The sequence below is a fragment of the Sinocyclocheilus anshuiensis genome, unplaced genomic scaffold, assembly GCF_001515605.1.
Source record: "Sinocyclocheilus anshuiensis isolate Anshui unplaced genomic scaffold, SAMN03320099.WGS_v1.1 scaffold195, whole genome shotgun sequence".
NCBI classification, from domain to species: Eukaryota; Metazoa; Chordata; class Actinopteri; order Cypriniformes; family Cyprinidae; genus Sinocyclocheilus; species Sinocyclocheilus anshuiensis.
Genome location: NW_015548236.1, coordinates 5964 through 24275, shown reverse-complemented (window position 1 = coordinate 24275; position 18312 = coordinate 5964). Strand labels below are relative to the sequence as shown.

The window sequence follows — 18312 nt, the reverse complement described above, 5'->3', positions numbered from 1 at the left end:
TTATAAAAGTTAAGAGTCAGCCTTTTGAGGGTGGTTCTAGAGATTTTCTGAGGGAGGGGTTTGGCAACACTGGACGCTGTGTGATTCAGTGCAAAGCAAAAGCACTTGGCCTTCCCGGAAGTAGATGCAATTAGGACTCATTGGTTAAGACTTATTTACAACAGAACAGCACAACCCAGATGTTCGAATCACACCCAATGTGCCTTACAATCGTATAAGGGGATCTCTCTTCAACCACCACGCTATTACAAGAGAAAGGTATTGATATTCACAACATGTTGGACGTGATCCTTATGTTATAAAGGTTTTTAAACTAAATTGAAATACTTGCCTGCCATGCGGGCGGTGGATATAGGCTAAGCAACCCTGATTGTAAACAAGCTATTTCGAAAGTGAATCCCGTATTTATGAGGGATGTGGAATACATGTCACTCCTGAAACTGTGCTGCATGTAAGTTACAGGGTATGTGGCTGTAGGTCCTGTTAGCAGCACGTAAAACAACTTTTATTTAAATTCTGAATCGATTATAGCCTAGAAAGCGAGCAAATAGCGCTTTCATCTAACGTTAATCACTAAAAAGCTGTCACTCACTTCGATTTATCGCAATCTCACGATTCCGTGATATGAAGCTCTCAGAACTGCAAATAATATCTTGTTTACATCGTGTCTGTGTGGCGTTTAGCATTCAGTGAATTCCGACTGTCACCCTGTTTCGATTTATATATTTCTTTATTCATATTTTAATATATTATCTTGTATTAACAATTTGCACACACGGGCATTATCCGGCTCCGCTCCTCCCGACCGCAGACGCAGGTTTACAAGCCACTTTTTCCTGCGTTTTTCAGTCAATTTCTTGACTTTTGACTTCTTGGCTCCGTGTGGTTTCTCGGTTTGGCCTATTTGAGCATCCATAAACAACGCAAAACACAGGCATTTTGAGTTTCTGCTAGTGATTTCTATGGTGAAAAATCACTTCCTGCCCTCCAGCTGCATTTCGCGCGTCATCAGAATCACGTGATTGCAAACAACCTATACAAACTATGTGAAGTGAGCGACACCAGTGTTATACTTCACAAATAAAGACATCGACAGCATAATATTTGGGCTTTTCTTTTATTTGTTTGTTACAAATTGGGGGGAAAAGGTGGTCCTTTACTTGCCAGGGAGGATGATGCCATCATACTGAAAGAAAGAAAAAAAAAAAGCAACCGTAAGCAAATTCAGGAATATAGAGAACAATTTTCATACATTTGCTTAAATAGACTGTTTGGAAACTGAATCAACATAGGCATCAACTATTTAAACACCTTCTGTTGGAACCAGCGCATTGCCTCCTCTTTGCAGATACGGTGCTTGGCGCCGATGCGACCCTGCTTCCTCTTTTTGTCAGCAATGCTGAAACCAGGTCTACCAAGAACCTACAATAAACAGAATTAGGACTGCTTATTCATAGTTGCCCAAATAACCATGAAATTAGAGGTTAAGGTTAAAAGATGTGATTGCTTTCATATGTACTGCACCACAACCGACACACATTAGTAAAATAGCCGTTATAATATGGATGATTCTGGACTTATTGGCTGAGCTGCTTTTGAAGCCATTGTAAAATACTGTATATACAGTCAACTGTGAACTTATTACATAAGTAATACTACAAAACTGAATCTGTGTTGCTCGAGAACCATTCTGCCACACACTGGTGAAGAACTATATCGACCCTTTTCACAGATTGTGATGACGTTTTAGCAGTCATCAACACTGCAAAATTGTTTATATTTTACTTTTTTTTTTTTTATTGTATGTACATTTATAACACGTTTCTTTGCATTATATTAGATTTGCATCAAATTACAAAAAATTAGTTACCACATCTGTGAGTGTGTTTCTTATAAACTGTCTATAGGAGTAAATTTAAATTTGACAGTTTTCTCCTCTGACTGTCTCTTTGTTTTCCCCTCTTTTTGACAGTCTTGAAAACACTCATGTTTTCAGTGGAAAAGACTGTATGTCGAGTTTCTTTTGCTATTTGAGCAAACAGCGACGCAAAATATTTGATGTAGCCTTTAAATTAACCGCAGATTAACCACCAATAAATTACTAAATTTTTGTTACCGTTTTTAGTACTCTGTTCCATGTTAGCTGTTCTAAAATCACTGCACATCAGTTTCTTAAGGCTTACTGCTTTAATTCAGTTTCAGACAGCCTAAAGCTTATCAGGAAGGGAAAAGTCCTTCCTAAAATCCACCTACAGTTCAGTTGGTATTAAAATAGATACTCATATGAGCAAGTGTAGTGGCAGAACAATATCACTTAAAATAAAACTCCTTAACCAACAGGAAATAAACAACAACAAGATTTTGCAGCTGAAATGTAAATAGATACATAAATGTGACCCTTTTGGATCAATAAAATGCAACTCGCCACATAAAAGTCCAAGCCGTAGATTCCAATGCTTGGGTCGTACTTGATGCCCAAATCAATGTGTTCCTGGATACCAAAGCCGAAGTTTCCTGTGTCTGAGAAGTTGTTCTTTCTCAACTCGTACTCGCGCACCTACACACCCAAAAAAAGTAAAATAAAATAAACAACTGCTTACAAACAATAAACAATACAGCATCCATAAACAAAACATGACATTTAAAGAACCCACTATGCATGCACTAAGAGTGAGGTACAGCCCTGGCTAATTTTAGCACAACAAATACCAAGTAGCCCATTCCCATTAACAACACATTCCTCTCACCTTCAGTCCCTTCTCCAGGATTTCCTCAGCCTTGGCTCCACGGACAGTGCAGTGGACTGCAATCTTTTCATTTCTACGGATACCGAAGGATCGCACAGTGTAGCGGGCTGGTGGGAGATATTTAAGACTTAATGCATGGCACTACTTTACGAACACCAATGAATATAAAACCACATTCATAAGATATAGCAGAGTGCAATCATCTTCAACCACTAGCAAGAGATGGAAAGTCCACCTACCCTTGGAGAATACAGGAGTCTGGCCTGTCAGCTGTTCCAGCACCTTAGCAGCACGGGTCAGTCTGTCACCACTCTCACCCACACAGATATTCAGGCACAGCTTGCGGATGCGCAGCTCCCTCATGGGGTTCTCCTTCTTCTCACCCTGGTCCTGTACAATGATACACAGCCAAATAATTAGCGGTCATGAAACCGATTTCTTCACAAACCTCACCAGCTCCCACAATTTCATGCTGAGGATGTAACCAAAGTAACAACTATAGCTCTTAAAAATTAGGTGCCAAACAAGAGACCAACTCTAACGAACCAATAGCTATTACATTATGTCCATGGGTCCGAGATGAACATGCCCGGACATATCCACCATTTGGAAAGCTACTAGTATGGCAACATCAGCCAACAAACTATCAATATTTCACATTACATACAACGGAGCTGCCGGTTATTGAACCGGACGAGTATTGGAAGCACATAAGTAACTTTAAGCTAGTCAATGACGTGCCTTCTCGGCTCTACAGCACACTCTAAAGCTAACGCCAATATCCGCCGCATCGAATCATCTGGTCACAAATACTGTCGTCATTCTGTATTTCACAGCGGCAGCGACTGATAACAGTATGCTTCACGTGATTATTGCATGCAGACAAGCAGATGTTTGTTGATTTTAATGATACTCCTTCATGATCACAATTTCTCCTGTACTCACCGCCATGTTTGATCACTAAAAAGAGAACGATACACTTCCGGCGCAGAGCATTTATGCTGCGTTTTGAGTCCACAGAACTACACAGCCCAGCATGCTTTGCGCTTCGGGTAATCTTTAAAGACTCCAAAATTGAAGTCGAAGACCAGATTTCATATATGAGACACTTACACGTTTGCTTAAGAGTTCAGAATATAAGGGAATATAAGTTGGTGAAGGGAAAATAGTTTTCAGTATTAGGAAAGCCTATTAGCCTATATCACTCGACTTAGAATAGGAAATTATGTTTTAAATCATGTTCATAATAGGGAAACATTAAACAGGATTATGTAGCCTAATCGTTTGGTTTAGCACAGTGGTTCTCAAACCTCTCCATGAAGTACCCCCAGCACTGCACATTTTGTATGTCGCCCCATATCTGACACACCCACTTCAGGTCTTGCAGTCTCCACTAATGAGCTGATGAGTTGAATCAGGTGTGATAGATGAGGGAGACATACAAAATGTGCAGGGCAGGGGGTACTCCAGGACAGGTTTGAGACCCACTGGTCTAGAAACTGTTCAGCATGTATTACATGGCTTTTATTAGGGAAAAAGAAAGGTTTAATAGAAATTCAGAAATAGCCTATACGTTTAATCAATTTCACTCTTATTAAATCCATCAGGTTGTCATCAAAAATACAAAGTTAAATACTTACATACTTACTCAGAATAACAAATGATATACTTTCCACTCAGAAATTGCTAGAAAATTTCACCAAAAATGACAAAGAAATGACAAGTAACATTGAAACATTTAATTAAACATAACATTTTGAAGAAGAAAAAACTGAAATAGTATTTTCTTGTAAAACGTACTCATCCAATTTGTTTTTTTTACATCTTCGAAAAATAAGTTTGAACTACAAGAAAACTAGTTTTAGTCTTTTAGTCCATCCCTGCTGCACAGAAAAAAGCAGCTAATTTTGTTGCACTTTTATGTATCTTGGTAAATACATGTCAAAAAATACCATTAAAGCAAACATTTGGAATGCATGTCTATCCTGCAAAGTTGGCCTTTTCACATCTACTGTGACTAAGGTCCAGAGAGGACTGTCTTTTAGGTCATAGACCTTAGTCAAGCTAGACACTGTATTGAATTTAATGTGGATGAAAACAAATAGACTAACAGTCTTTACAGTGGAACACACTGTATTAATGTCCTAGATCTTGTTATTTCCTCAACTCAAATGTTTCAAAATTGTTTTATGAAATTTTTGTCCAATAATTTTTTTTCAGAAAGACATTTAGTCAGCTGAACAACCAATATGTTGTTAAAGAACAACACAATCTGTTGAATAGACTCTACTTATCCCTTGTTTTCATTCCTGTCACAAAGGAAATATGGCACTACTCTGACTAAGGTCTAAATTTCTAATTTGGTCCTTAACACAGCAAAATATACACGTATAAAATCAGACTTCATATCCAGTTAATATATGCTGTCTTTTCTTGGATTTAATGAAAAGTTTATAATATTACTGTATTTAAGTACTATAAGTAGGCCTACTACAAAACTATAGGCTACTAAAATAATAAAGGAAGCATACACTGTGTATCCCCAGTGAAAAAAAAAGGTACTATTATTTTCTCCAATTTTATTTATCAGAATATGGACATTTTGCTGTACATTTCTGATAAAACACACAGAAGATAATTTAAGCATATGACATAACTGGTTGACTTTTTGCATAATTTTCATTAGAAATGTATTTTAAAATAATTTTATATTGCACAATGATTACCTCTCCATATTTGGAGAGGATTAAATCATTCATCATTCATTTATGAAATACACATCCGATTCCTACACACACAATAACAACCAATAAGCATACATATACATGCTTAAAAGAACGCTCAGAGGCAACAATACTGTCTGTGCCACTGATTGGGTGAATCACAGCATCAGTGTCAGGAAGAAGAGCAGAGGTAGGACTTGGTGCCTTCAAAACAGGGAGCCCCAATTCTCTTTGCTCCCTCAGAACATTGGTCAGAAATAAAAGAGCTCGCTTGGGAAATGCAGGTGGGGAGAAAAGATTATGTTCGCGGACGAAGAAGTGGGGTAGTGAACCATTCAGTGCACATCGCTCAAAGTATCCAAAGAGCTTCATAAAGGAGACGGACAGCTGGCCTGGAGACCAAAACGAATCTTGCACTCTGTCTGAAAGGACATGGAAGAAGGTTGTTTTCCCATGGTAGGAACACAGAGGCTCAAGCTCTTTGGGATACTGCTGCTTCAGTCCCTCAATCAGACACTTCAGAAGCCGCAAACAAAGTTTCCTATAAGAAAGAAGAGAAAATCTTAGGGGCATCATAACATTAATCTATAACATAACCAGCTATAAAAATGAGTGTTTGTTCATACCGACAACACTTATTGGAATGACTCTCACAACACGTCTTCTTATTGCCATGATGCTGCATCATCTCTTTTTCAATGTGAGAGAAGGATATTCGCCAGCCCTCTGAAAACGAATACCTCAAATATATAAATGCTTTATGCTAAGGAAAGAAAGAAATGTTTTTGTAATGACTGAATATGTATTGTGCCAGCATACCTTTGGCATCATCTTTGAGGTTTCTTCCTTTTGGTCTCTTTGGGACGAAATACACAGCCTTACTTACAAACTGGCGACGACATTTTTTTCCAAGCCATTTGTCTATATTAAGACCTGCCCGTGCTGCTTGTGGCCAACCTTGTGGCACCTCAAGAGTAGGTACGATGTCCACAGACATCACATCATCGTCTTTCTCTTTCGCCTTAAATTCAAGGGTCACCGCCGGCGAATTTACTAGATTTCTGCGTATCACCCAACCTTCACCTGTGAACGGGTGGCAGAACCACAAACAATCTCAAGGTTATACACTACCTTTCTAAAGTTTGGGGTCAAAATGTTTTATATTTTTTCTTGAGCAGCAAATCAGCATATTAGAATGATTTCTGAGGGATCATGTGACAATAAAGACTGGAGAAATGGCTGCTGAAAATTCATTCAATTCCTTTTACTTTATTTTTGTATCAAATATATGCATCAAATAGACTTTTCAAAATCATAAAGAATTTTGGAATTGTAGTGTATAAAAAGCTATCCGAACATGACGAGGTGTTGAGAGACAGATCAGTAAAACGCACCTTGAAAATGGTTGCTAATGAATTTGCGGACCAAGCGGTACATTTCTGCTTTGATTTTGGTTGCTGAGACGGTTCGTTCATCTTCCAGAAGAAAGTGCTGAATTTCAGTTCGTGTGGCTTTGATAAGCTTTATCTTATAAAACAGTCCTTGATATTCTTCCAGTTCTGACAGTACAAGCCTTGGGACTTTCAGTTTCAGCATAATGTCAAACTCATTGGGTTTGTTGATCTGTTGGTGATAAAATTATAGTTTGTCATTCCATTATTCCAAACATTCATGAATAATTTGAGTCAATCTTTGTTCTTCAAGATGTGGAGGATTATTGCACTATCGTTCAGAAGTTTGAGGTTGGTAAGATTTTTTAAATGATTTTGAAAGAAGTCTTCAGTGTCACATGATCCTTCAGAAATCAGTGTAATATGCTGATTTGCTGCTCAAGAAACTTTTCATTGTTGAAAACAGTTGTGCTGTTGTTGTTTATTTTGAAAACCATGATAGATTTTTTTCAAGGTTCTTGTTCTAAAAAGTTCAACAGAACAGTGTTTATTTGAAATAGCTGAACATTTTAAAATAATTTGAACACTGAATAATTTGTAACATTATAATTGACTTTACTGTCACTTCTGCTCAATTTAGTGTATATTAAAAGTCTGATACAAACTTGAGCAACTCTTTCGATTTGACACTAGCTGATTTTTCTCAAAATGATCATTCACATTTTTTACCTTCACCATCTCATAATAGCTCCCACTGGTGAGAACTGAGACCTCCCTGAAGAAGGGCTGATCATCATTATTCTTCAGGAATTCCAGCAAGCTGTCGATTAGATGGTTTACTATCTTCACAGCATTCTGCTGGTCAAGCTTACGCAGCCGTAGGTCTCGACCTCTCTGTCTGATCAAGCGGTCCAGCTCGGGCGAAATGGAAGAATCATCTCCAACTTTATGATAACAGAACAAGTATAAGCAAGTATACATAGATACAAACAATAACTCAAAAGAGCAACCTAGTAAAGATCCTCCACATTACATGATCTCCTCTGGCTTTCCATAATAGAGCTGTGAAAAACCCAAGGTCAGATATACAGTGCTCTTCAGATCCTCTTTCGTGATGCTCAATCCAGCCTAAAATTTGAATGCAGTATAAATGCAAATGAATTATGTATGGAAATGTGCTAGGGTTTCTCCATGAATAAAACAATAAGAATAGGTAAAAATCATAAACATAGAGAGTAACTGACTAGCAACTGCTGACATATTTGTTTTACAGACAATTGTGCAACGCCTGAGAGCTTTACACCCTGTTTTATGGCTTTCATACATTTTAAAGAGTATAAACGTAAATGGAACGCCAAAGCTTAAAAAGGGAATAGAAAATAAAAGCAATTCTAAACTGATAAAAACATCAGGGATGTTTTGATGTATTTATATGTGTATTTTGCAACAAAAACAGAAAAATGGCACAGCATTTACTAAACCTTATAGGACAGTTAAAGCTTGGTTACTTTGTGACACCAAATTTAATCTACTCTACTTTTTTACATTTTCACAAGCATACTATTTAATTTATACGCATGAATCCAGACTTACCCACTTCCTGGTCTAGAGAATAAGATCTAGTGACACAGAAATACAGCACAAGAGTATATTGATTCTAAGCTCCTCCCTGCCACATCAGATGATCTTTTGCTTTACAGTAAAAGGTTCAGGGTGTGGCTTTGTTCTGCTGATGTAAAACCTGAAACTTAAGGAACACGTCTTTGATGTCTACATGCTAGATTCTTGTGTGACAGCAGGTGTCACTCAGGTGGCGTGTGTACAGATGTACTTTATCAGCTGAAAGCAATGTCCAAATGTACAAAGGCCTTTGTAATGTGCTGACCGAAGTGTCTATGGTTAACCCTTAGTAGTTTTAAAAGTATTTTTCTATGGATGGCACACAATTTAAATACATTTGTATTGTATTGTTTCATGCAAATTTCTTTTGGCTAATGAAAATTTAAAGGGGTCCTATTATGCTCTTTTACAAAGTCTTGATTTTGTTTAGGGGGTGTACTAGAACAGGCTCTCATACTAGGTTGTTCGAAAAACACATTATTTTCCACATATTTTACATTATTACAACACCTCTCTCCCCAGTCTGGCATGAACGGCTCGAATAGTTCCTGTATCAAATGAAGGCCCGCCTTCTGAAATACGAAATGTGCTGTGATTGGTTAGCTGGGCCAGTGTGTGTTGTGATTGGCAGCACTCGGCGCCTGGTCGGGAAATGTCATGCCCCTTACCACTGCAAGCTTCAGTGTAAATATTGCGTCAATATCAAATAAATTTGAGCGTGATTTAAACCCGGATGATTGTAACCACTCTAAGTTCGTCTGCCTTGGGAAAGCTAGCGTGTCTCTAACATAGTGATAACACTCGTTGCCTTCTCTAGTGCAGCTCAACCAGGTCTCGTCCCATTCGTCGATATTTGTGATATCACAAATCCCGGAAAATATGCGTTGTAGTCCAAACGAGTCGTTCGTTGTAGTTTTTGAAAAGTGATTTCTGTTAAATAAAACATCTCCTTTTGAAGTGGACTTTGAACTTTGGAACTTTGCAGATCTTTTTTATGCTCAAACAGCAACATTACAGACTAACTAAAGTTGAAAAAGTGAAAAAGCATAATAGGACCCCTTTAAGTGATACAACAGACTGTTAAATTAAAACAACTGACTGAACTGAACTAAACAATAGTATAAATAAATGTTTTTTTAACAATATGAGATTGAACACTATGATAGAACACTATCTTTTAGCCTAAAAGTGCAGTATGTGTACATAACAGTGCTATTTTTGTATTATTTGTATACAGTACTATTATAGTATTTAACATTTTGAATTAGCTTTTATTTTTAGTATTCATTTTAATTATTTTGCTTTCATTTTTGTTTCAGTTATAATTAAAAAAAAAAATTAGTAGTTCAGCTTAAACTTATTTTAAGTTAATAAGTTAATTGCCAAGGATTTATTTTTTATTTTTATATTTATTTTTTAAGTTTTAAATCTAAAATTTGTATTTTATTTTCTTTCAGCTTTATTTCTATTAGTGTTCGTTTTAGTTAACTGTAATAACACTGAAAGATTCACGATTCAAGATTCAAATGTAAAAAAAATAAAAGAAAATAAAAGAATCTTAATTATATTTATCATGTTCAAAATAATTTATTTATGAATGCACTTACAACAAAACCCATTCATAATGCTTTGACCTCTGACAATAAAGAATAATGGCACAAACTGATGCATAATCATTGTTTATTTTTATAATCGTTTTCTCCTAAGGTGTTCAGAAATACATGGTTTCCTCCTTTCCTTCTGAAGCTTTTACGGTGGGTTTTTATCAGCATAAGCCAGTCCTTTAAAACCGTGCTCAGGTTCTGAGACATTGCAGTGAAGGATATCAATGAGGCTTGCTGGGTGTCTGCCGGGACGATTCATTTAGCTTTGGCAGCCTTCTGAGCAGACTTGGTCACCTTTCCACTAGTGGAGGCTTTCTTGTCAACGGCCTTGATGACACCAACAGCGACGGTCTGCCTCATGTCACGCACAGCAAAACGACCTGGAAAGTAGTAGTGGGATAGTAAGGAGTTCCAATTAAAGCAGAACGTTTGATTAATGTCCAACATATAATGTTCATGGCAACATAAATGATGACACTTACCCAGTGGTGGGTACTGAGAGAAGCTCTCCACACACATGGGTTTGCCAGGGACCATAAGAATAATGGCAGCATCTCCAGATTTGAGAGCCTTGGGGTTGTCCTCAAGCTTCTTGCCAGAACGACGGTCGATCTTCTCCTTGAGCTCAGCAAACTTGCAGGCAATGTGAGCAGTGTGGCAGTCCAGCACTGGGGCATAGCCCTGAGAGATCTGACCAGGGTGGTTCAGGATGATGACCTGCGAGAAAGAGGGGTACATGATAAAGCACCTGACATTATGAAGATCATGCAGATAATATTCTATTATTTATATCTAACCTGAGCTGTGAAGCTGCCGGTCTCCTGAGGGGGGTCATTCTTGCTGTCTCCAGCCACGTTACCACGGCGGATGTCCTTGACAGACACATTCTTAACATTGAAGCCAACGTTGTCACCGGGGAGAGCCTCGACAAGAGACTCGTGGTGCATCTCAACGGACTTGACCTCAGTGGTCAAGTTGGCAGGGGCAAAGGTCACAACCATACCAGCCTTCAGAGTTCCAGTCTCAACACGTCCAACAGGCACAGTTCCAATACCTGAGGGAAACACACAGAAAATGTTTGAATGAGTGACAGACGCTGGTTTCTCGGAGTTTGGAGGCTGTGTTGTTATTGTTAATGAAAACTAAAACTAAAAGCAAACACCTTCGTTCAGTGAAATGAAAATAAAAACTAACTGGGAAACACTGAGACTAAATTTATATTTATTACTTCAAAACTAACTAGTCCGCAAAATCATTTTAGGTTTTTTTTTTTCTTTTCTTCACGGTATACTATAAAATGTGAAACCTTTGCAAACTGTCTGTATTAAACATGAAAATGCTGTTTGTAATTTACTGGATAAGGATTAAACATGAGGATTAAAAAAAAAAGTTCAAATATGCCCATGGAGTTTTAAGATTTTATTCATTTACATGACTTTCCCAGATCTAGAAATCCCTTCCTCATATTTACAGGTATCCAAAATTTTTCAAAGAAAAAAACAGTTGTTGAGGGACCAAATGAAGAAAGAAATATCTTGATGTTTGATTAGTGTAGCTTATGAAGCTTTTTAATGCTTGTTTTGTCTTATTTTAAAGTCTCTTTAAAATAAGATGCCTCTTGGAAGTTTTCTTTGGACCCATTTGAGAATCGCTGCAATAACACTAGACTATACTAAGAAAATGAAAGCATTTTTGAATTATACCAGTTGGCGCATTAACTATGGCAGCCCTAAAATACTAAAACTGATGTAGTAACAAAAAGCAAAACTAGAAAACAAACTAAAACGAGAAAACTACAAATTCAACACCAAAGACAAATAAAAACACTTAAATATATTAAAAAAATTTAATTCGAATCTATAATAACCCTGGTTGGTGGTTAATGCTTACCTCCAATCTTATACACATCCTGCAGAGGCAAACGGAGAGGCTTGTCGGTGGGCCGACTGGGTGGCAGGATGGAGTCCAGGGCCTCGAGAAGAGTAACACCGCTGGCAGCACCTTCCTTCCTCTCAATCTTCCATCCCTTGAACCAGCTCATCTATTCATAAAGAAAATAAAAACCCAAAAGCATGAACAATCGCAGTGATCACAAACCCTAACGAAACCCTTCCAACCCAGGAAAAAGCAGCAGATGCTCACGTTTGTGCTGGGCTCCAGCATGTTGTCACCATGCCATCCAGAAATTGGGACGAAGGCAACACTGGCAGGGTTGTAGCCGATCTTCTTGATGTAGGCGCTGACTTCCTTGGTGATCTCCTCATAACGCTTCTGGCTGTAGGGGGGCTCGGTGGAGTCCATCTTGTTGACTCCAACAATAAGCTGTTTGACTCCCAGAGTGTAGGCAAGCAGGGCATGCTCACGGGTCTGTCCGTTCTTGGAGATACCAGCCTCGAACTCACCAACACCGGCAGCGACAATCAACACGGCACAGTCAGCCTGGAAGGAAGAATGAATAAAATCACAACATTTAAACAATAATAATAATGCAACAATAAAACCATTACACACAGACACCGTAATCTGTGATAGATTTGTTGACATTAAAAAAACCTACCTGAGAAGTACCAGTGATCATGTTCTTGATGAAATCTCTGTGCCCAGGGGCATCAATGATGGTGACGTAGTACTTGCTGGTCTCAAATTTCCAGAGAGAAATATCAATGGTGATACCACGCTCACGCTCGGCCTTCAGTTTGTCCAGCACCCAGGCATACTTGAAGGAGCTCTTACCCATCTTGATGCAGAAAGAATATTCAGAAGCATATTTGAGATGTTTGTGAGACCGAATGGACAAAAGAATAATATAAATAAACGATAGATAGATAGATAGATAGATAGATAGATAGATAGATAGATAGATAGATAGACGGAAGGAAATAGCTTACAGAAGACTAACATATTTTCAAACATAACATCTAGAAGTGATGTATTCATTATCATAATTCTCTATATTTAATTAATGATTATATTCTAAAAAAACTTGCAAGCATATGCTCAGTTTGGACATTTTGACCTGACTGAGCCCAGTAAAACTAAACTGTAGATGTCGCTCACAACACATGCAGTTTAAAAAGACACGCCCAGAATATACTTGTCAACGAGAGACATTAGTCATCGGAAGTCACCCGGCTGTGATGACGTACCTCAGCGGCTTCTTTCTCAAACTTCTCTATGGTTCTCTTATCGATGCCTCCACATTTGTAGATGAGATGTCCGGTGGTGGTGGACTTGCCAGAATCGACGTGGCCGATAACCACGATGTTAATATGAGTCTTTTCCTTACCCATGTTGTAAATTTACTGTGGAAAGACATTGCTGGGTTTAGTTTAGCGGGCATAAACATTATCCGGGCATTACACATTAACGTTCAAGGAATTCTGGAAATAAATTCGCATATAAGCGATCAAACAGGATTAAGGGAGGCGGGGAAATCTCTGCGTCAACGCGCAGCACAGGCGGTGCTGCCATGTCCGCCTGTTATAATAATTTATATATATAATATAACGAGATTTATAAAGTCGCGGGTTGATATAGTCGAATATTTTGGGGGGCTTGCAAGAGCTCGGTTCACATAGCATAAATTGATTTACCATTAGTCGCAGCTGTTGAAATTCTCACGTACTGTTGGAGACAAACAAGTTTCCTTAATGCGTTTGTTTTCTGGGACTGAATTAGAAAACCCCTTGTTTACGTTAAATGGCTCGTTTCCATTTTTTTCAGACCAGCTTCTTTTGGCAAGATCTGGCAACACCCACCCCTCCCTCCGTTCACTTCGTGTCCTCCATGTTGAAGGACTGGAATGACAGCACCAGCCATGTTCTCTCCAGCTTTGCCAACAAGTTTGTGTTCTCTACAAGCGTGTCAATTAAAACGAGGTAGAGAAAAAGAACCCTGGAAGTAAAATAAACCTGGTCTGAATCAGCTACTCTGAAAATACTACACAAAACGCCTTGTGACTCTAAATGCATTTAAGGGCTTTTCCTTAAAACAGCCCATGAACTTTTTAGGATTAAGACTGAATAATTTGAGGCAGTAATAAACTTACCCGACTACAAGCACTACAGACAGCCCCGAGCAGACTGGAGAAAAAGGAACGAGTCACACTGCCCTCTAAATTTATACGGGTTCAGTCAGGGGTGGGATATGAAAAAACACCTAGACCACATAGATACTGCTCTGATGAGGGGTACCATTGGTAGCTTTACGGTGCACTCACTATTTGCGATTGGAGGAGAAGACATCAGTAAAGTGGGCACACTGTAGCAGAAACCCGGCTGCAACACGTGTTAAAACAGCTGCAAGGACCATGACAAATCATATTACAGTTGCTTATCCCAAATCCCACCCACTTCCCCCATTGATGACAGGAGACAAAACAACTTCAATTTTTAATACCTTTAGTTTCTTATTCAGCAGCTTCTTTCCAAATTTTACTGTGGCATCAGGTGCAGTTCTAAAACCATTAACAAATTTAACAACTGAAAGAGGCACTATCAGTCAATAAATGGAGCCACACTTAAATCCAAGTTGGTTTCCTTTCCTGCGAAAACTTTTCCGATGGGTTTTAATCAGCATAAGCCAGTCCTTAAGTAGAGTGCCCAGGTTTAGAGAAATTCCAGGAGGTTGGGAAGAACATACCACAACCTTTGGAACAGCGTGATAAAGGGAAATTCATTTGGTCTTGGCAGCCTTCTGTGCAGACTTTGTGACCTTGCCAGCACCACCAACTTTCTTCTCAACGCTCTTGATGACACCCACAGCAACAGTCTGCCTCATGTCGCGCACAGCAAAGCGACCTGTGGATGGAGAATGATTAGTACAGAAACCTACCGAAATGAAGGATATGGATGCAAGAGAGTCGATTAGCATGACATGAACTTACCAAGAGGGGGGTAGGTAGAGAAGCTCTCCACACACATGGGTTTGCCAGGGATCATCTCAACAATGGCAGCATCTCCAGATTTGAGAGCCTTGGGGTTGTCCTCAAGCTTCTTGCCAGAACGACGGTCGATCTTCTCCTTGAGCTCAGAAAACTTGCAGGCAATGTGAGCAGTGTGGCAGTCCAGCACTGGGGCATAGCCCTGAGAGATCTGACCAGGGTGGTTCAGGATGATGACCTAAAAGACAAAAACAAATTAGTACACATTCACATAACCCTGGAATTCAAGTGACTTGGTGATCAAGCTGACGGGGAAAAAACCTAACCTGAGCATTGAAGCTGCCAGCCTCCTGAGGGGGGTCGTTCTTGCTGTCTCCAGCTACGTTACCACGGCGGATGTCCTTGACAGACACGTTCTTAATGTTGAAGCCAACGTTGTCACCAGGAGTGGCCTCAGCAAGAGACTCGTGGTGCATCTCAACAGACTTGACCTCAGTGGTCAAGTTGGCAGGGGCAAAGGTCACAACCATACCAGGCTTGAGGACACCAGTCTCCACACGACCCACGGGCACAGTTCCAATACCTGAGAAGTTGAATGTGTTAAACCAATTCAAGGGTTTGACTTTAGAACTTTAATAACGTCACACGTTATACACACACACCTCCAATTTTGTAGACATCCTGAAGTGGCAGACGGAGGGGCTTGTCGGTGGGACGGCTGGGGGGCAAAATGGCATCCAGGGCATCAAGAAGAGTAACACCGCTACCATTACCCTCCTTGCGCTCAACCTTCCATCCCTTGAACCAGCCCATCTAAAAACAGACAGACATTGTCAACCAAGATGTGACATGAAGTACACTAAGAGAGGAGTTCCACATACGGAATTTATTTCCCACCACCCCTGTGAAGTTGCATAGACAAACTTACATTTTTGCTGGGCTCCAGCATGTTGTCACCATGCCATCCAGAAATTGGGACGAAGGCAACACTGGCAGGGTTGTAGCCGATCTTCTTGATGTAGGCACTGACTTCCTTGGTGATTTCCTCAAAACGAGCCTGGCTGTAGGGGGGCTCGGTGGAGTCCATCTTGTTGACTCCAACAATAAGCTGTTTCACCCCCAGAGTGAAAGCCAGGAGGGCATGCTCACGGGTCTGTCCGTTCTTGGAGATACCAGCCTCGAACTCACCAACACCACCAGCAACAATCAGCACGGCACAGTCAGCCTGGAAGGAAGAAAAAAGCCATCAAGTTAAACCTCACCCTACTACATTACTCACAAAAACGCAGTTCTGTGTGGGTGGAGCGTAGTCATACCTGAGAAGTACCAGTGATCATGTTCTTGATGAAATCTCTGTGCCCAGGAGCATCAATGATGGTGACGTAGTACTTGCTGGTCTCGAATTTCCAGAGAGCAATGTCAATGGTGATACCACGCTCACGCTCGGCCTTCAGTTTGTCCAGCACCCAGGCATACTTGAAGGAGCCCTTGCCCATCTATTTTACAAAAAAAACAAAGGGAGGTATTTAGTCACTTTGAACATTTTATATAAAACATTAAATTTAAGCTGTAAAATCACAAGTGGCTGTAAGTGTTAAACTACGAAAACAGAACTGCTTGAAACGTTGAATGGGACAAGCGCACATGTTGTGCGGCCTACTAGGCGCCATTACAGAATCTGCAACGTCAGTGAAGCACCGCTTAAACACCGCCCACTCCACACCCAGCCGGCTTGAGCCCAGGAACTCGTGCTACCGCCGCCATTTTGGCTCGTTACTCCGAGTTGTGCCGCAATTAATTCACAGAAATTCACGAAACAGTCACTACAAGCGTTTAAAGTCTCACCTCAGCAGCTTCCTTCTCGAACTTCTCGATGGTCCTCTTGTCGATTCCACCGCATTTGTAAATCAAGTGGCCGGTGGTGGTGGACTTTCCGGAGTCGACGTGGCCGATAACCACGATGTTAATGTGGATCTTTTCCTTTCCCATGATTGGTTAGTTTCTGTATTAATAAGAGAAGAGTAAAATTGAATAAAAGGAGGCACGAGTGAAATACACTTTCCATCATTAAAACTTTTGAGCGGGTATTTCGTAACAAGTAACAGATGACCCCGAGTTTGAACCGGCCTAGTTCGCCATAAGGCAACTGCGACACGTGTTTCTAGTAACGCGGTATCAAGTTACAGGGGAAAAATCCAAAATGTCTGAAAGGAATCCATGAGGATGCAGCCAGCTGGCGCTCCAGCCACTGATAACAGTTGTTGGATGCGAGAATGTGCGGAAGGCTTTTAACAGGCCCGCGACTTTAAGTCTCTTGGTGCCTTTGTTCTTTTCCCGGTTCCCATTCTTTGAGATGGACGTACACGGAAAAAATAAATGAACCCCATCTCTTCTAAATACACTAATAAAAAAAAAACACTATTATGAACACATAATCAGAAAGAAAACCATTGTAGAAACCAAGTGATAGAGCACAAAGAGTAACGAAACAACGCCGAAAACTTCAAAATACCGTCAACCTTAAGAAAATCTTTAAAAATTGTTCAAAAGTTCTTAAAAGGGAACTAATGAGCGTAAAAAACCAAGGCCTAGCCAACAGAGAAAGCACTCACCAAGATTGTGAGCTCACTCCTCAGCTACTGCTCCCCTTTGCCAGGTAACAGAAAGAGGAAGAAAACCGGTTTGGTTGGAGAATTTATACACGGGAGGAGGACCGACTGGGCTGCAACCCCCCGCTTCCTCTCCCTCTCTGATCGACCCGCAAATCACACACAATCGAGTGAAATTCTCCCCGCCTCGACAAACTGCGTCACTACTTTGTTTCACTGAGCATCTGGTTGACTGTATGAAATAATATTTTTACAAATATTTCAGATATGTTGCGATAAACATAATGGGAAAATATATGTCTGAATACATACCACATATAACCAGCTAACAAATATACAAAATAGCATAAATAAATAATTATTTTTAACGTAAATGTTAATGTATTCTACAAATTTGTCTTTTTAAAGTCTTTCCATTTTAAATGTAAATTGTCACAAGATGCTTATCACACATGTTTATATGTTTGGTCTTCTTATGATAAATGACGGCAATCATCACTATAAAACTGAAACTGCATTTTGTAGCCTATCACTGATTGAATTTGGTTTAAATTCAATCACTTCATCACATTTACTTCTTAAACTAGTTCACATTTAATTCTCTGGTTTTGGTCAAAGTAGCTGTGAAGTTTCATTTTATGCAACACAGGTAGTTTACTGTGTGTACAATACTATGCATAGCCAGCAAGCTGTTGATTTTCTAAATTCTTTCTCATCTTTGTGCTTATTCTCACAA

At 39.6% G+C, this 18312-nt stretch overlaps 4 protein-coding genes across 6 annotated transcripts; all 4 read right to left on the bottom strand.

Moving 5' to 3' along the window:
• Positions 1 to 1102: 1102 nt before the first annotated feature.
• LOC107654702 (60S ribosomal protein L11-like) lies at positions 1103 to 3474 on the bottom strand. Its single transcript, XM_016441895.1, has 6 exons — positions 3415 to 3474; positions 2987 to 3137; positions 2748 to 2854; positions 2426 to 2557; positions 1312 to 1422; positions 1103 to 1186 (listed from the first exon to the last, which is right to left on the bottom strand). The coding sequence occupies exons 1-6, from the start codon at positions 3457 to 3459 to the stop codon at positions 1157 to 1159; spliced, it is 576 nt and encodes a 191-aa protein (XP_016297381.1). The 5' UTR covers positions 3460 to 3474; the 3' UTR covers positions 1103 to 1156.
• Positions 3475 to 5361: 1887 nt separating this feature from the next.
• On the bottom strand, positions 5362 to 8498 carry LOC107654670 (cyclic GMP-AMP synthase-like). Of its 2 annotated transcripts, XM_016441851.1 has the most exons (7): positions 8455 to 8498; positions 7895 to 7989; positions 7591 to 7805; positions 6865 to 7093; positions 6290 to 6553; positions 6097 to 6196; positions 5363 to 6011 (listed from the first exon to the last, which is right to left on the bottom strand). In XM_016441851.1, exons 2-7 carry the CDS (start codon positions 7914 to 7916, stop codon positions 5510 to 5512), a joined length of 1332 nt encoding a protein of 443 aa, XP_016297337.1. In that variant the 5' UTR covers positions 7917 to 7989; positions 8455 to 8498; the 3' UTR covers positions 5363 to 5509. The 2 variants fall into 2 exon arrangements, with proteins under 2 accessions (XP_016297336.1, XP_016297337.1); XM_016441850.1 differs by lacking the exons at positions 7895 to 7989; positions 8455 to 8498 and having other exon boundaries at positions 5362 to 6011; positions 7591 to 7866.
• Positions 8499 to 10144: 1646 nt separating this feature from the next.
• LOC107654701 (elongation factor 1-alpha-like) lies at positions 10145 to 14204 on the bottom strand. 2 transcript variants are annotated; one of them, XM_016441893.1, is made up of 8 exons: positions 14134 to 14204; positions 13232 to 13387; positions 12643 to 12822; positions 12228 to 12524; positions 11976 to 12126; positions 10883 to 11139; positions 10568 to 10802; positions 10145 to 10465 (listed from the first exon to the last, which is right to left on the bottom strand). In XM_016441893.1, exons 2-8 carry the CDS (start codon positions 13373 to 13375, stop codon positions 10341 to 10343), a joined length of 1389 nt encoding a protein of 462 aa, XP_016297379.1. In that variant the 5' UTR covers positions 13376 to 13387; positions 14134 to 14204; the 3' UTR covers positions 10145 to 10340. The 2 variants fall into 2 exon arrangements, with proteins under 2 accessions (XP_016297379.1, XP_016297380.1); XM_016441894.1 differs by lacking the exon at positions 14134 to 14204 and adding an exon at positions 13997 to 14018.
• A 260-nt stretch (positions 14205 to 14464) lies between these two features.
• LOC107654700 (elongation factor 1-alpha) lies at positions 14465 to 17678 on the bottom strand. Its single transcript, XM_016441892.1, has 8 exons — positions 17580 to 17678; positions 16813 to 16969; positions 16284 to 16463; positions 15896 to 16192; positions 15630 to 15780; positions 15294 to 15550; positions 14971 to 15205; positions 14465 to 14884 (listed from the first exon to the last, which is right to left on the bottom strand). The coding sequence occupies exons 2-8, from the start codon at positions 16954 to 16956 to the stop codon at positions 14760 to 14762; spliced, it is 1389 nt and encodes a 462-aa protein (XP_016297378.1). The 5' UTR covers positions 16957 to 16969; positions 17580 to 17678; the 3' UTR covers positions 14465 to 14759.
• Positions 17679 to 18312: the final 634 nt, after the last annotated feature.

What these genes read in the sequence shown, in the direction of transcription:
- LOC107654702 (XM_016441895.1), bottom strand. Translation starts at nt 3,459, where the DNA reads ATGTGCTTCCAATACTCGTCCGGTTCAATAACCGGCAGCTCCGTT. An exon ending in CAATAACCGGCAGCTCCGTT is followed by an intron (nt 3,138 to 3,414) that starts GTATGTAATGTG and finishes ATCATTGTACAG; the next exon opens with GACCAGGGTGAGAAGAAGGA. An exon ending in GACTCCTGTATTCTCCAAGG is followed by an intron (nt 2,855 to 2,986) that starts GTAGGTGGACTT and finishes ATCTCCCACCAG; the next exon opens with CCCGCTACACTGTGCGATCC.
- LOC107654670 (XM_016441850.1), bottom strand. Translation starts at nt 7,842, where the DNA reads ATGTATACTTGCTTATACTTGTTCTGTTATCATAAAGTTGGAGATGAT. An exon ending in CCTCAAAGATGATGCCAAAG is followed by an intron (nt 6,197 to 6,289) that starts GTATGCTGGCAC and finishes ATTCGTTTTCAG; the next exon opens with AGGGCTGGCGAATATCCTTC. An exon ending in CATTCCAATAAGTGTTGTCG is followed by an intron (nt 6,012 to 6,096) that starts GTATGAACAAAC and finishes TCTTTCTTATAG; the next exon opens with GAAACTTTGTTTGCGGCTTC.
- LOC107654701 (XM_016441893.1), bottom strand. Translation starts at nt 13,375, where the DNA reads ATGGGTAAGGAAAAGACTCATATTAACATCGTGGTTATCGGCCACGTC. An exon ending in TTGAGAAAGAAGCCGCTGAG is followed by an intron (nt 12,823 to 13,231) that starts GTACGTCATCAC and finishes TTCTGCATCAAG; the next exon opens with ATGGGTAAGAGCTCCTTCAA. An exon ending in TGATCACTGGTACTTCTCAG is followed by an intron (nt 12,525 to 12,642) that starts GTAGGTTTTTTT and finishes TCTTCCTTCCAG; the next exon opens with GCTGACTGTGCCGTGTTGAT.
- LOC107654700 (XM_016441892.1), bottom strand. Translation starts at nt 16,956, where the DNA reads ATGGGAAAGGAAAAGATCCACATTAACATCGTGGTTATCGGCCACGTC. An exon ending in GGATGTCTACAAAATTGGAG is followed by an intron (nt 15,551 to 15,629) that starts GTGTGTGTGTAT and finishes TCAACTTCTCAG; the next exon opens with GTATTGGAACTGTGCCCGTG. An exon ending in CTCTACCTACCCCCCTCTTG is followed by an intron (nt 14,885 to 14,970) that starts GTAAGTTCATGT and finishes CTCCATCCACAG; the next exon opens with GTCGCTTTGCTGTGCGCGAC.